The sequence below is a fragment of the Coturnix japonica genome, chromosome 1 (assembly GCF_001577835.2).
Source record: "Coturnix japonica isolate 7356 chromosome 1, Coturnix japonica 2.1, whole genome shotgun sequence".
Taxonomy (NCBI): Eukaryota; Metazoa; Chordata; class Aves; order Galliformes; family Phasianidae; genus Coturnix; species Coturnix japonica.
Genome location: NC_029516.1, coordinates 116,363,855 through 116,380,826, shown reverse-complemented (window position 1 = coordinate 116,380,826; position 16,972 = coordinate 116,363,855). Strand labels below are relative to the sequence as shown.

General features: G+C 40.1%; 1 protein-coding gene across 2 annotated transcripts; it reads left to right on the top strand.

Moving 5' to 3' along the window:
• Window positions 1-2,327: 2,327 nt before the first annotated feature.
• LOC107306196 (granulocyte-macrophage colony-stimulating factor receptor subunit alpha-like) lies at window positions 2,328-16,929 on the top strand. 2 transcript variants are annotated; one of them, XM_015849138.2, is made up of 12 exons: window positions 2,328-2,518; window positions 6,249-6,342; window positions 6,506-6,639; window positions 7,909-8,035; window positions 9,079-9,208; window positions 9,312-9,481; window positions 10,511-10,650; window positions 12,748-12,786; window positions 13,791-13,920; window positions 14,346-14,439; window positions 15,793-15,874; window positions 16,454-16,929. In XM_015849138.2, the coding sequence occupies exons 2-12, from the start codon at window positions 6,258-6,260 to the stop codon at window positions 16,526-16,528; spliced, it is 1,206 nt and encodes a 401-aa protein (XP_015704624.1). In that variant the 5' UTR covers window positions 2,328-2,518; window positions 6,249-6,257; the 3' UTR covers window positions 16,529-16,929. The 2 variants fall into 2 exon arrangements, with proteins under 2 accessions (XP_015704624.1, XP_015704616.1); XM_015849130.2 differs by having other exon boundaries at window positions 2,331-2,518; window positions 6,134-6,342.
• Window positions 16,930-16,972: the final 43 nt, after the last annotated feature.

Genomic DNA, 16,972 nt, shown 5'->3' with positions numbered 1-16,972 from the left:
TCACAAATGTCCAACTAAACCCAAAACTTACTACAGAATTGAAAACATGTAATGTCTACTGAATTCTCTCTATTCTGTTTCACAGTCACAACCATTAGTGGACTATTTATTTACAGCCCCTTTGCTTTCACTAGGGAAGATGGTGAGGCTGCAAAGCCCCTTCAGAAATCTGGAATTCACTTCTAATGTACTGATGAAACCAACAGAACAACATGAGACAGTGGAGGTGGGAGAAGGTGGGGTTAGAGCATCCGCTTCCTGTTCTTGGGCAAAGGCCCAAAGTAATGATCATCAAGTAAGGAAAAGGGTGATCAGGCTGTGTAACCTAACTGTGTGATTCAGATGTTCACACAGACAGAAGTCTTGTATTCTGGTCTCCTGTTGCTATATATTATTTTCTGAAAAAAAAGGAAGTAGTGCAAGTACCAAGAAGAGAGTTGACTCCTATTTCTAAAGTTGCAATCTATACAAAAGCTGCAACATATTGCCATAAAAAATGTTTGGACAGTGGGCACTTGTTTAGACATGTGAGCACTCCTATTGCTGAAGTTGAATGATGAATGAAATAGTCTTCAAGCTTTAGGATTTTCTAGGAAGGTTGATTCTGATCTGGTAGTGGCAGGATCCTCATAGAACTAAAAGAACACTCTCATTATCTCTGCCCTCCATTACTTCTGGAAAGAGCCTATTATTCTTCATCTACTGGGTTACAGTGAAGCCACTCCACACAGGTTTCTTGGACTTCAAGGCTTTGATAATATCACCAACTGCAACAGTTTTGCTTAGTGATTTTTATTGTTTTTTTAATTTGTTTACAGTTTTTAAATCTCAGGAAGGATTTGCCCTAAATATAGATAAGCAAAGAAATCCCCTGGGTAACAGAGTTCCTTTGTGGCGGTAACAGCACTGTTCTTGTGGGTTGTTTGGCTTGTTCTCCTACAGTATATTCTAGTTACAGAAAAAAAAAAAAGAAAAAAGAAAAGGAAAAAAAAAAAAAAAGAAAAAGAAAAGAAAAAGGAGTATTTGCACCCCAAAACCTCAAAACCCCTACTTCCTCAATGTGTTGCTTAGATGCATAATCTCAGAAAGTACCAGAGTGTGTTGCTCCTCTGCTTTTTGCTGTGGGCTTGAGAGCTCTTCAGAGTCAGAGCATGAGGCTCAAGTAACCACCTAGTGGAGTGGAGTTGCACTGGAGAAAAAGACTCCAGTGCTTCATGGATGTGTTTCTCTTTATTCACTCATTCTGAGCCCCGTAATTGGGAGGGCTCGAAATCTGGAAGCTGATAGCACTTCCCAGAACCAAATTTAGGCACACAGAAAATGCAATTGTCCAGCATCCCACTACGTCTGCACCCGTGTGATGAACATCTGAGTCACATACAGGCACTGTATAGCCATCCTGCCACAGCCATATATGGGCTTGTGCTTCCACTGCTTCTCCCAGGAAATGTCTGTAGGCATTGGAGATACAGCCCCCTCAGAGCATCAGCTGACCTTAAACACCATTTTTAAAGTGGTGCAGGATCAACTAATACAACTTCGGTGGAATTTATTCCAGCCTTCTTCCTTTACAGCCTAATCTCTGGGCTCACCTAAACACTTTTCCTTCTCTTCTCCTGCAGTGTGAGGTGCCAGAAGGGGTGCAGAGCTCCTACTTTGGAGGTATCTGCTGCAGGAATGGGGTGGGAGACTGCTAAACAATCTAGGAACTATGCTATTGGAAGAGGGAGACAAAGGATATCTCTCAAGGAGAAAGGGGAGAGAGAGACAGATGCACAAAAACTCTGTCTTCCTTCAGTTTTCAAAACCCTATTAGATTCTCCCTGGCATTTGCTATGGCTCTAATTTTATTGTCCCAGGCTCTCCATTCTCCTTAAAATATCACCACAGGGGCCACCAGCCCCTGCCACGGCGAGACTGCAGAATAGCCAAGCTCCAGCTCACTACAGCCCTGCCTGGCCCTGACATGGCCCCTGCCCAACTGAGCCCACCATTGTCTCTTGTCCAGGCAAGTGGGAGTGCCCCATATCCCCCGCTGCCTGCTCCTGGTCATGCTGTTGGATGGGACCTGGTCCTTGAGCACCAGGGGAAGCATGCTTGGTCTATGGGAAGATATGCTTTGTATTGAGTTCTGCTTTGTACTACTAAGAATTATTTACAGCCAGAGAGAAATCTCTGTAAGAGGAAATGGTTTTACATATTCATTGGATTCCAAAGTATTAGCGGATTCTATACAACACCAAAGAAAATTTAACCGGCTAACTACTTGTTCATGTTGCATGAAATGTGGGTTTTAAAATTGTCAAGATTCTTGATTTTGTAACAGTCGGAAGGGAAGTGATGAGCATCACATCTTGCAACATTTCCGATGATATGAATGTTCCCTAAAACGTAAGAGACAAGGAGGCAGCCCTATTTGTAGCTGTATAACCATTGCAATTGCAAGTCTTTCCATCTTCTCTGAGCCTCAAGACTATGATACAAGGATAAATGAAACAAAGAAGTTTTCAAATACAAGGTAGGTCTGTTTTTGCCTTTCTGTTCTGTTTATGGGGTTATCTGGTAATGCTCTAAAATAAATATAGGAAGCCAGGGGCTGGAGGGACGATGACCCAGGCATAATCTCAAAAGCTGACAGAAATACATGAGCTGAGTGGAATAAAGATTTTTACAAGTGAGATATCTACTGCCTGCTAAGAAAGTTCCTTAACCAAACTTAACATACTGATCACTGAGTATCTAGAGCAAATTGATTTTGTGGTGACAAATTCAGATGTTTTCTGTTTGCGGCTGTTTGTTCACATGCTTGAGGTCTACTTATCCTGATAGATAATCTTTAGACATTAAGAAAGCAGTCATCAGGTGAATGTACGTAGAATTTCTGGAACGGTTCCCAAATCAACAGCTTTATAAAACATCACATAAATTATTTTGCTGCAGTGAAAAACAACTTTGTTGATTTTGTTACCATCCATTTTAAAGATACTCTGGCTGCTTGAAATGTCCATACAATCTTTTCTTGCTCAAGAATTAGAATCGTAAAATAGAATCATAGAATCATACAGATTGGAAAGGACCTTAAGTTCATTGAGTCCAACCACAACCGAACCACACTACCACAGCTAACAACCCTCCACTAAATCATGTCCCTGAACACCACATCCAAATGATTTTTAAACACGTCCAGGGATGGTGACTCAAACACCTCCCTGAGGAGCCTATTCCAGTGCTTAACAAACCTTTCTGTAAAGAAGTTTTTCCTGATATCCAACCTAAACTTACCCTGGTGCAACTTGAGGCCATTTCCCCTTGTCCTGTCACATGTCACCAGTGAAAAGAGACCAACTCTGCTCTCGCTGTAAGCACCTTTCAGATACTGGAAGAGAGCAATAAGGTTTCCCCTCAGCCTCCTTTTCCTCAGACTAAACAGCTCCAGTTCTCTCAGCCTCTCCTCACAGGGTATATTCTGCAAACCTTTCACAAGCCTTGTTGCCCTTCTTTGGACCTGATCCAGCACTTCAGTATTTTTTCTGTACTGAGGTGCCCAAAACAGTACTCAAGGTGAGGCCTCACCAGTGGCCTCACCGAGTACATGGGCAGAATTACTTCCCTAGTCCTGCTCACCACACTATTCCTGATACAAGCCAGGATGCCATTGGCCTTCTTGGCTGCCTGGGCACACTGCTGGCTCATATTCAGCCAACTGTCCTTCAGTACACTAAGGTCCCTTTCCATCAGGCAGCTTTCCAGCCACTCCTCCCCAAGCCTGTCAAGTTGCCTGGGGTTTTTGCAACCAAAATGCAGGGCCTGACGCTTGGCCCTATTGAAACTCATACAGTTTACCTTCGCCCATCTATCCAGGTCCCTATGTAGTGCCTTTCTCTCTTTGGGCAGATCAACACTCCCTCCCAACTTGGTGTCATTTGCAAACTTACTAAGGGTGCACTCAATCCCCTCATCAAGATCAGTAATATAGATGTCAAATAGAAGTGGCCCCAGTACCAAGCCCTGCGGGACACCACTTGTGACTGGCTGCCAAATAGATTTAACTCCTTGTCCACAACTCTTTGATTCCTGCCATCCAACCATTGTTTCACCCAGCAGAGCGTACACCCATCCAAATCATGGGCAGCCAGCTTCTCCATGAGGATGTTGTGGAGGATAGTGTGAAAGACCTCACTGAAGCCCAGGTAGACCACATTGACAGCCTTACCCTCATCCACTAAGCAGATCATCTTGTCATCGAATGAAATCAGGTTTGTCAGACAGGATCTACCATTCGTAAACCCGTGCTGGCTGGGCCTGATCCCCTCATTGACCTTTAACTGGTCCATGATGGCTCCAAGATTCCATAGGTTCCTGGGCATCAAGGTGAGACTGATGGCCTGTAGCTACCAGGATCATCTTTCCAGCCTTTTTGAAGATGGGTGTCACATTCACCAGCCTCCAATCCACTGGGTCATCCCCAGGTAGCCAGGACTGCCGAAAAATGATGGAGTGGCTTGGCAACCACATCCGCCAAATCCCTCAGCAATTTAGGGTGCAGTCCATCCAGCCCCATGGACTTGTGAGCATCCAGCTTCCAGAGCAGGTCCAAAACCATCTCATCATGGATCATGCAGGGCTTATTCTGTTCCCCATCCCTATCTACCAGCGCAGGGGGCTGTTTTCCCAGGGAGTAACAAGTCTTACTGTTAAAGACTGAGGCAAAGAAGGCATTAAGTACCTCAGCCTTATCCTGATCCTTGGTCACTAAGTTGCCCTCAGCATCCAACATGAGATGGAGATTCTCCCTAGCCTTCCTCTTGCTGTTGATGCATTTATAAAAATATTTATTTATCCTTTACCTTAGTGGCCAAGTTCAGTTCTATCTGGGCTTTGGCTTTTCTAATTTTCTCCTGCACAGCTTCACTGCATACCTGTAATCCTCATAAGTAGCATGCCCACTCTTCCAGAAACCATAAACTTCCTTTTGTTCTTGCGTTCCGGCCAAAGGTCTCTGTTTAGCCAATGCATCCTCTTTGCCTGTCAGCTCATCATCTGTGACTTGGTGATGGTCAGTTACTGCACCTTTAATATAACTTCCTTAAAGTATTCCCAGCTTTCCTGGGCTCCCATGCTCTCCAAAACTACCTCCCAAGGGATCCTCTCAACCATGGTCCTAAAGAGGTTAAAGTCTGCCCTCTGGAAGTCCAAGGTGGCAGTTGTGCTGACTCCCCTCTATGGTTCAACAAGGACTGAGAAATCTAGCATCTCATGATCACTGCCCCAGATGGCCTCCAGCCTTTACATCCCCATAAGACCTTCTCTGTTAACAAACAGCAGGTCCAGGGTTTTGCTTCCCCCCACTGGCTCCCGCACCAGCCATGACAGGAAGTTATCTCCCATGCATTCTAGGAACCTTTGGGACTGTTCCTTACCTGCTGTATTATAAATCCCAGCAGATGTCTGGGAAGTTGAAGTTCCCCACAAGAATAAGGGGGAGTGACCTTGAGACCTCATTCAACTATCTATAAAGTGCCTTGTCCACCTCTTCATCCTGGCTGGGTGGTCTATAGCAGGCTCCCACAATAATATCAGTCTTATAGCCTTTGCTTTTATTCTGACCCATAAGCTCTTCACCCTATCATCACCATCATTAATTTCAATACATTCACAGTCTTTCTTAACACAGAGGGCTACACCACTGCCTTTCCTGTCTTGCCTACCTCTTTTGAAAAGTTGGTAGCCAGTAGCTCAGCACTCCAGCTGTGTGGGTCATTTCACTGTGTTTCTGTGATGGTGACTATATCATAGCTTTCCAACGGCACAATGGCCTCCAGCTCCTCCTGTTTATTACCCATGCTGCATACATTATTGTAAAGGCACCTGAGCTGGGACTCCTTTTGAATGGCAGTATATCTAATACCCTCGTGGCCATACTCAGGTGTTTCCATAGCCACCAACATCACACCAACCCTGGTGTACTGCATACAAAAGGGTGAGTCATCCTCCTTCACCAAAACACAAGACTGTGGGTTCTAACTAGCACATCAGTCTCCTACAAGCACTGGGACATTACATACAGGCTCTGTTCTAGTGACCTGATTTACATCCCCACCCCTCTTCGTACCTAATTTTTCTTTTGAGACAGGCAGATAGCTTGGAAGCAAGTAAAATGAGCAGACCAGACCAGACCAATTCAGAGGAGAGCAGTTCTCTCTGACATCTGTCACACCAGACAACTTTTGCTGCTTTCTGTCTCCAAGGAAGAAAAAATGCTTGCTTGTCTTGGACTCATCTTCATGACACACTGGATGCTGCTGGTTGCCCAGATGTATGATGACTGGCAGTGCACAAACTGTGAGTAGAACACTTCCTGCAGATATCCTCTTAGGTGAAGTGTAAGACATTTCTCTTTAGACATATTTGTCCTCCTGTTGCCCTTTGTCTTAGATCTGGTAAGTAGTAACCTCTGTACCCCAAAAACCTGAATTTAACCAATCCTATTATGTGATAATTTCAGGGGAAATGTCAGATTCACCCATCCAAAATTTGACGCTGAATTGGTGGAAAACAGAACTGAGTTGGATCAGCACCATGAATTTCACTAAATACAATTGTTTTATGACAGTAAACAATAATACAGTCAAAATACAGGTAAATTTTCTATGTAAAGTATCAACAGAGATAAACCACTACACTTTTTGATACACTTTTGATAGCTGACTGGAGACATGGAACTCAGAATGGATTACATGGACAGTGTTCTGACTTTATAGAAAGGTTGTCTAGTTTGGTCTGTTTTCAGCTCTTACACAGAGAGGATAGAAAGCTAAACTTTTTCCTGTCTTGTAATTATGTGTAATAACCAAAATAGGATTTCTTTTGAAAACAGACAGGTTCTTCAAAGCAAGTCATAAAGTTGCTCTCTTAGGATTATTATTTTTTTCTGAATGCATACATTACTCCAGTATTCACCAAATTCTCTTCCTCTAGACACCAAAGCTGCAGTAATGTCACAGTCTATTTGGTCAATATCTCTTGTGCATCAGACTGAGAAGGTTATCTCAAAAGTGCAGTTCAGGAACAGGAACTGTATCAGGAAATATTGGTTTTGACACCCATTTTTGCGCAAATAAGGAATAAGCATTTTTTACTATGCTGCTGTGTCAATATGCAAAATATATACCACATTTACTGTTTCTGTAATCAGTTTCCAGAAGTCTGTCTTTTGGAGAATCCTTTAATACTCCATGTAGTTCTAGCATCTGTATCAATGATCACAGATTAGAATAGAGTTGTCACCTCATTTCAAGCATCTAAGCATGGAAACCTTAGCATTCAAAACTCTGATAGAAGCCAATAGAGAGGTACAGCTCCTGCTGTACCCCATGCATCTTAGATGCAAACATCTGTGTCCTTTGCTACTAAATAGATGAGGCACTTATATGATTTGTTCAAATTGGCTGCTAACATTAAGAAATCTAATAATACTGGAGATTAACCTCAAGCCATCTCCTTACCCAAGCAGTCATTTGTGAGCTATCTCCTTTTGACTTTGAAAGGAGAATAAAGTACATTGCAGCCATCTGTTGATTTTTATGAAAGAACATACACTCCATTTTTAGGAAGTTCAGAAGATTTTCTATGCCATGGATGGAAAGAGAGGAGGAGTTCATACTGTTCGCACTACTCTGTCATGTGATTTTCCAAAGGGAAGCATCAGAGTCCTCACCTCATGCTGATCAATGTTCATTATCCAAAATTTCTAGGAAGGGAGCTCTTTGTCTCAGGGAGACAGCAGTACTTACTTCACTCTAGTAGTGGGCCCACTGTTAGAAAGAAAGCACAGGCATTCTACAGGGAGTGTTACGTAAACCATTAGTTGAAAAAGTGAAAATTAACCACTTGAACGTCATTTTTCAGGGAAAGAAGACAAATTGCATCTTTGTAAGAAACCTAGTATTTCCTCTGCACAATGGGGCAAACTTTTCGGTAATAGCAGAGGCAACAAACAGTACATACTCAGTCACATGCGAGTATATTCCTCAAGGTAATGCAGAAGACTTTGGGTAAGGATTTGCACACTTCTAATGGGCCCAAGTGTAAAAAAAAGCATGAAATGCCTTCTTCCTTACTTCTTCTATTTCCTGTAAATGGACAGTTTCTTGTCTACATCCTTATGACAATGTTTGTTGGACAAGTAAAGTATTTTCCTACAACTTTTAGGAAAGTCAGTAAATGTCTTGCCCATGGTTAATGTCTTGCTTGATGACATTTTCTTAATTGCGAATTCTCTTCTGAATGTTTTATTAGCTTGATTTTCCTATATTATTCAAAATTGAGTTGAAACAAATTTGTGGCTGTTGTTTTTAAATTCTTCAAGAAGTGTGTGACACCTTGAATTCCATAACAGCATAACTCATGGTGTCACTTTGTAGTGTCCAATCTATGAGAAGAAAATGTCTGAATTTGCCCTTTTTTATATGACAGGGAGAACAGATACAAGAGTGTTAAGATAATGGGGTGCACTATTTGCCCATTTAAGTAACATGGAATGTGAATATACAAAATGACTCTACTTCTTGTCTCATCAAGCTCAAAGAAATTGCTGTTTCCTTATAAAAGGAGGGCTAAGTCATCCTTTCTTTTAAAAAGACACATTTCTTCTCCTTATTAGCCTTTGTTGGGGCTAGGAGTTAAAGAGTTCTTTGTAGTGTTTGTGATATGGTGAAGTGATGTTAACCTCCAAAATCAGAGTAATTCAAGGAATAAAGGTGGCCACTTAAGTTGTCAGCTTGCATCATGGCAGACTTGTTTTCATGGAGCCTAATCCTATCATATACATCATATATATCATATATATATAACTTCAGTCATATCTTTGGAGGACATAACTACATAAGATTCTTCACAATATCTATCAGTCTAAATACCTTCCAGTGCAGCTATGTAAAATGAAGTTTATCATTCCTAATTAAAACAATAATTATCTGGAGTTGCAGGTATCTTCTGTATCTAAGCATGTGCCAATACCCTCCAGCCTGGAGCTGTCCACACATTTTTTCCTCATAACAGACATTGCTATGTTTGCAGGCATTAATGGGTCAGCCATTGAGAACTTCTCCTGTGTGATTTATGACATTTCCCTCATGAACTGCACTTGGCAGGCAGGCAGGAACGCTCCAGGAGATACCCAATATTATCTCTACTGGCAGAACTCAAGGTGAGTAGGTCTTATTGAGTCTTGAATTCTCACTTTACACATCACAGTGCCCATGTTTAACCAAAACTCCTTGATATGTGTATATATGTTATGTTATCTATAGATATGGTGACGTAATGGAATGTGAGCTTTACATTAAAGATGAAAATGGTAGACATGTGGGATGTAGATTCAAAAACGTGAAGATAGAGAGATCCTACTTTTTGGTGAATGGGTCTAGCAAAAATACCCTGATCCAGTTCTATGACACAGATATTGAACTATATACAATCGGTGAGTAAATAATGTATCTCTGTCTTTATTTCTGTTTTTGGTTATAGAGCATTTATCCCTGAGACAGAACCTGCACTCAGACAGAACCGTCTCCCCACATGACAGTTCTTCCTGTTTTCTGAAAAGATTTGGTCTTATCCTCAAGGCTGGCAAAAATATAGTTTGAAAATAGACCACAAGAGGAAGTAGTAACATTCTGAAATAATTGTTAAGAGAAGTCTGACCACCCTAACAATTCTTACATTGAGAGTGAGGATTTTATGGCATGAGTGTCATTTACCTAAACACTGTGCAGGTATTCGAGTCCATTGGATGTTGGTACCAGAGTTCCAAAATTCTCACTGAAATCCCTAGTTTCATCTTCACTTGTGCAGCTAAAGTGAAATGTGTTACCCAGTCTGTCAACTCATTTAGCTGATTATTATCCTAAAGGTGGTTTTCTTTGTAGCCACTGCTTTTTCATCCTTCCTTATATGGAATAACTCCATTATTTGACATGTATCATACAGCATAAACATTGCGCTGGGAGAAATACATGGTGTGCATCAGCAGTTCTTCCATTCAATTTTGCTTCACAGCTGTAGCCCTTCTCAGCTTTTTTTAGCAATCTACATGAATTACATATACATCAATGGAATTTTGGAGATAGCATTTCACACCACTGTCTTTTTCAGTGATGGCCAAAGACATTTCAACTAGAGAGATCTTTTGGGATAAGCCTATTTGAGCAATTACTCTTCCGCTTTGCCAGTGGAGATACTATATGTGGAAAACATACCCTTAACTAAAGAAATGAATATGTGTACAAAACATCCCAAGTTTTCATATGTGTTTTCATATATGATGAAATTATTTTTACAATTGGCAAAGCTCAGATAGTTCCCTCTGAACCACATTCCCTGGCTTTGTCCCTAATTCTTTTCCTGGAGACAGAATATAGGGAACTCTGGTCTTCTAACAGAAGATTTAATCAAATCAAAAACTACTAAGTGATTTTAAATATTTGAATGCTTGAATTTATCATTTCAGAAAAACTCATGCCTCCATCGAATGTCACTGTCAGTTGTAACGAAAGTTCAGATTCTTGCACTATTCAGTGGCAACAGCCCCAAATAAATCACTCTAACAAAGACAGATGTTTTAAATATGAAATCGAAATAACATCCAAGGTAAGAGGAATTTCTATACCTATGTTAAACTCTGACACGCATTTTAGAATTTTCTAATACGCATGGGTAAAAAGAAAATCTTTCATATTGTGTAGACTTCCTCATATGCAGCATTATTTTTCATTGTCATGCCTTTCTTACACCTTGTGAAGCTGTACTGCCCCATTTTATCCTTCTTCTTCTGGGTAACCTATTGCTGAACATACACTCGGGGTCTATGAGTACATGGGACTAAGAGGAGAAGGATGTTTAATCACAGCTTGAACATATTACAGATTTGGCTGTGACAAAACTCAGAAAAAGTTCTTTCATTTGCTGAGGCTCGCTTCTTTCCAGTGCTGACTGCATCTCTGTGATAGGACAGAGCTGGGCTGCAAATATGAAGCAAAGAAATGGTGATTTGGTTAAGCAATATGAATGGACAGAGAGGCTGAAATTTCTGTACATTCAAAGTGTAACTAGCTGTGGGCTGCTCAGGGAGGTGGTGGAGTCACCAGATCTAGAGGTGTTCAAGGAACGTTTGGATGTTGTGTTGAGGGACATGGTTTAGTGAGAACTATTGGTGATGGGTGGATAGTTGGACTTGGTGATCCCGTGGGTCTTTTCCAGCCTTGGTGGTTCTATGGTTCTATGATACTATAGCAGCTAAAGATATAATGTATAATGTTAAGTAAAAGAAAACAAATGACAGAGAAAGGAGAAAGACTCGACAAGTCTTTGGGAGAAAAAAAGGAGTGAGGATGGAGTGAGAGACTGAGGATTCCTGCTAGAAGGAGAGTAGGTGCGCTATCGGCAGGCGATCAAGAGGCGGCCGACGGCGACTGGGGAGGAACAGTCTGCCTGTACTGCATCCAGGAGGCCACTGGGCGGCTTGCGCTGCCCTTTTCTGGAGTTACTGTTCGGAGCTGGAGGCGGTTTGCTAATTCACAGTTGATCCCCGATGATTGCTGCTATGAAACTTTATGGTTTCTTCGAATCCCTTTGCCTTTGTAGTAAAGAATTCATACTGACATCCGTGTGACTTTGACTTAAAGAAAGATCACAGTAAAGCAATAAATAATTCTTTATTTTTTAACACGGTTGCAAAGAATTTTCAATCTATATGCTGTCCAAATTGACTAATATTTCCATAAGTACTTATCAGCAGCTTTCACGTTGCTAATTACATCCAGTCCATCAATTACTGCACTGCAAAATGTACTGCTTTCCAACTGTGAGGTATAAAGCGAGAGCGAGATTTTGCTTATATTGTTTTATAGAGAAATATTACTTGCATTGCGATATACTGCAAACAACATATATTTGTGTTACAGTCAACTTTTAAGCTTTATTTTTACAACTGGAAATTACTTGCATTGAAAGAAAACAAAAAGGGTAACACAGTGACCATGAAAAGGCTGCCCACAGGAGTTGTGAATTCTCCTTCTCTGAAGATATCCAAAACCCACCTGGATGCCTACATGTGTTACCTTAATTAGGGAACCTGCTTAGCAGGGAGGCTGAACTGGATGGCCTCCAGAGGTCCCTTCCAATCCCTGTACTTCTTTAATTCTGTGATTGTCTCTTTCTCATACATGGCATCAGTAAAATGCTTCCTGGAAGCGTTCAAGGCCAGGCTGGATGGGTTTTGAGCAACCTGGTCTAGAGGGAGGTGTCCCTGCCAATAGCAGGGGTTAAAACTAGATGATCAGAAAGGTCCCTTCCAACCCAAACCATTCTATGATTCTATGATATTAAAGGCTTTTTCTGTTGTATGTAAAAATAAAGTTACTGTTTGCATTCAGACCAGGGTTTTTTTGGTTGTGTTTCAATTGAATCACCAACCTGAAATAAAATTTCATTTTATTTCTCAGCTCTAGTGCTAAGGAATAGAAATACTTTTTTTATACACAAATTAGTTTCTGTATAAACTTGGCATTGCAGTTGAATGGTATATCAGAAATTAAGTATTAGGTAAACTACTAGTTCTTCAAAGCAAGCTGTGAAGTAGATGAGACAATAATGCAGAGAAAGGTGATAGATGGTTGATTAAAATGATTATCTTAACAAAACAAAACAAAAAAAAAACAATCATAAAAGTTTTGTCTTGATTTACAGGGCAGCTCTGCAGAGTGGACCAATCAAAGTTACACAAAAGTAAGTTTGCTTTTTCTATTTATCAGCAGTGTGAGTTTCATAGTCAGTTGTAAAAAGTTGAGCACATAGTTGTATTTATCATTAGTTCTATGCTTTACAATATTCTTATTTATGAGTTTCTCAAATGCACCTAACTGCTAAATAATTATGATATTTGCGTCACTTATCACACATTCGAAGAAATGTGTGATATTCCATTCAAAGTTATTGTTCTACAACTATTTTGTGGAACCTTCTGTTTTATATTACACTATTCCTTCTTCCTCTTAAATGTTTGGGTCAGAATTTGAAGATCCACATTAGTGACAGAAGGGAAAGGAGGCACCAAGGAAACTCCTCCTGGGAATTTAATTTAACTTACATAAACACAACGACCAAAAAAAGCCCGTTGGAATGGGGCCTGTTCTGTAGGTACACTTCACCTTCTACTCAGTGTAGCCTGCACATCATACCCCTGTTCTGAAAGTATCCAAGAGACAGTATGTTTTGTGAAGTTCTGGTACAGCTAAGTACCACAGTCTCCTTATTTTACAAGGTTGTACTGGGACTTCTGTTTGTCCTAAGGAGCCCTATTACAAAGATAGGAATATGAGCTACATGCCTATGGTTTATTCTTTGCATTATAGAATTCTAGCAGTGTTAATACGAGGCAATTAAAGATATTTTTCTGCTTTGTAAGCGGAGGAAGGGAAGTAGTAAATAAATCAGACTTACTGATCATGTAATTTTTGAGAAATTACAGGTTAACATGTAAAAGTTGAAAAGTTGAAAGTTCTAGGCAGCAAAATGTATGGAGTGATAGGCTGTATACACATAGATGCATACATACTACATACTTAAAAAACAAGAATATACTTTTTGCTCCAAAGCAGAAGTCTGATCTAACAAGCAGTTCTCCCATACCTTGCAAACTGTCACTGGTAGACACAGCTTGCACATTGTCAACATATAGGCGTTCAGCAACGAAAACTTCAGTCTAATCATGATGTTGTCTGTTTGCTTAGGAAATGGTTACAAGCCACGTAGTTCAAAATCCCAACATGAGAAAGAAGAACCTGGTGAAAATAAGAGCAGCTGGCCGTATGTGTAAAGTGAACAAAGACTGGGGGGAATGGAGTGCAGCTGTGGAGTTTGGTAAGAATAACAAATCTTTACCCTGACACATCCTTTACCCTGCTATCTACCTCACGCATGGCTGTGCACTTACAAATTAAAATATGAAGTGTATGTAAGCATTTTGTTTCATTCCACATTACTGAGAAGGAGAGAGATAATTAGTTCATCTCAACATTCTCACTTTTGAAATCAGTAAAAAAATGTGTACATTTGAAACTGTAGCGCATCATACCTGCTTAGCACTGAGGACTAACAAGCAGGTTTGGTGTTAATCTCTCCTGGAAAAATGTACAGCTAAAATGCTAAAAGAAAAAAGAGTTGCATTTTGTTCCAGGATGAAACCTTTTTGGCTGACATTCACAAGTATGAAGTATGTGTTAGACACAGCCGTGCATCTATTGCTTTTTGTTAACAATAATGATTCGTGACTGTTGCTCTTTCAGGAAACGAAGAAATTTCTTCTTCAGTATGGATTTTACCTGTACTGGCAGTTGCAACACTCTCAATAGCTATCTTTACAGTTTGCTTCTGCAAAAGGTATACAGGATTTATATCTATTTTATTTTGTGTGAAAATAAATTATGCAGAGGTTCTTCTGAACACATTTTCACTCACAGTCTAATAGAAGTCAAACCAAAAAGTTGTTCTCAAGGCAGACTTTATAACTGTGATACCTAAAGTCTCTCTTTGGATGACTCACATACATTTTTCAAGAGCCTCTACTGTTAACATTGCAAGAAGGTTAATTATGTTCCATCACTTACCACAGAGTTGTAGAGTAATTAAGGCTGAGAAAAGATCTCTAAGATCATCTAGTCTACCTGTCTATCTACCACCAATATTTCTCCACTAAACCAAGTCCCTTAGTACCACATCTACATGTTTCTTGAACATCTCTAAGAAATGTGACTCAACCACCTCCCTGGGCAGCCTGTTCCAGCACCTCAGCACTCTTTTGGAAAAGAAACTTCCATCCAAAATTGACATTCCCTCACTCAACTTTAGGCCATTCCCTCTTGTCCTATTTCTGGTTATACGGGAGAAGAGGCCGACCCCCACCTCACCACAACCTGCCTTTCATGAACCCATGCTGGCTGGTTCTGATCTCCTGGTTCTCTTGCACATGTCCTGTGATCTCACTCAAGATCATCTGTTCCATAACAATTGGTTCTCAGGAGCAGAGCGTGGCACCTCCTTCTGCTTGCTCTCCTCAGAGTGCTGCGTGGAACAGTGAGGTCACCTCTTAGCCTTCCCTGCAAATTAGACAACCTAAGTTTCCACAGCCTCTCCTGATTCCAACCTTTTCAAGCCTTGCTTACCAACATATAGACTGTCTGCCAAAAAAATTTGATTTCTTGAAATGTACTTATTGCAAACACACAGGCTGGTTGTACTTACCAGTACAGATCTTGTAACATGTGTTAGAATTGTCCTAGCAAGCTAAACTAATCTGAGAATGCATAAGAAATATGTATTTCTTCCTGAAATAAACTGTGCAAGAGAAATGGAAAGAAAAAGGATAGTCTACCTTATCATGCACTTTGTATAGAAATATACGGTAATTCAGAGAAGTCTGTTATTCCTCCTTGTTTAAATGTTTATATTCACTTTATACTGGCTGCAGTGACTTAGATATGATTACAGTAGTGAGTCCCTTTTTCTTTCAAAGAAGAAAATAAATATTTTGAATCTAACCAAAAAGAAAATCATTACCATCGAAACTGTTAGTGTTTTCTTCATATGTATTCATTCTGTGCTGTGATGATGTACAATTTTCATTTCTCTTCTACTGTGGAGGAGGAAGATAAGAGCTTGTCCAAGGGTGCGTTGGTTTTGACACATGCTGGATACTTTATTTTTCTGTTTTACTCTGTCCCATTTGATTTACAGAACTGGTTATTGGAAAGCAGCATTTCCACAAGTCCCAAAGCCAAAAAATCCATTTAATGTACAGCCTGATATAAATCCACAGGTAGGTTTTCTTTCCATTTTATATTAAATGCAATGCAAACTCTACTGCAGGTTTAAAGGTAATGTTTAAATTATAAGGAACACAAAAGAAAGAAAAACTCTTTCTTTTGCTGTATATTGAGGAACTACAAAAGAAAATCAGCAGGGAATTTGTTAAGGGAAGTCAAACACAAATACCCTTCTACCCCAGGAGGTTTCTCCTGTTCCAGTCTAATGGGCACAGGGGTTAATGCTTCCATTGGGAGGTCCACTACAAGGCGCACAAATGTACCAACACGAAGAGAGGAGACTGAGACAGCCAGTCACACAGAGCAGCATGGATGCCGTTACCAACATCACACTGTCACCAACATCAGTCCCATACGCAGAGCCACAAATTGTTTGACTGCTTGACTTGCTTCTCTCCATGTAGGCAGGATGAACTTTGCCAGTGGGACATGTACATATGTAAAACAAAAAAGTGAAATACTTCCTTGAAATCTGCAAAAAAAGTTGAAATATTCTCAGAATTATACATGCATAAGTGAAGTTAACTTAGCCATGTGTATAAAACTAACATAAGTTTTAATTTTCCTTTCAGATGATGGAGTGCAAAATGCAGTCAGTAACATCTGAAACTGAACAAATTACAGTAGTTGCTGAAGTAGTAAAATAGTAGAAACAAATGAGGAACCTGAAAGCATACTTTTTAGTACTTTTTGGGTAATTTAGCTCTTAAGAAAGTCAGGGATTAAATTGCATAAGCAATGCAGCCAAAAGATAAGATTATTTATGTGTAAGTTTTTGAAATGCCTTTGTATTTTCTTTTAATTTCATCTTTCTTTAGTGTTTGGGTAATTGTCCTTATTGGGTCTTCCATTCTGTGAATATGATTTAAATATTTTGGTCAAGAAGTTTCAGTTACATTTCAATTTGTTTAAGGAAAAAATAACATTTTTTTTTTTTTTTTATCATCTTTTGTTGATATTCAAACAGAAAATGGTCAGGCATTTCTCCCCTTAACAGAATTAACCTTTGAGAAATTTCATTCACAATAAAGATGACTTTATCCTCTGAGTTAGTCTCGTTGATTTTGACAGCTCACATACCTTGCTGCTTC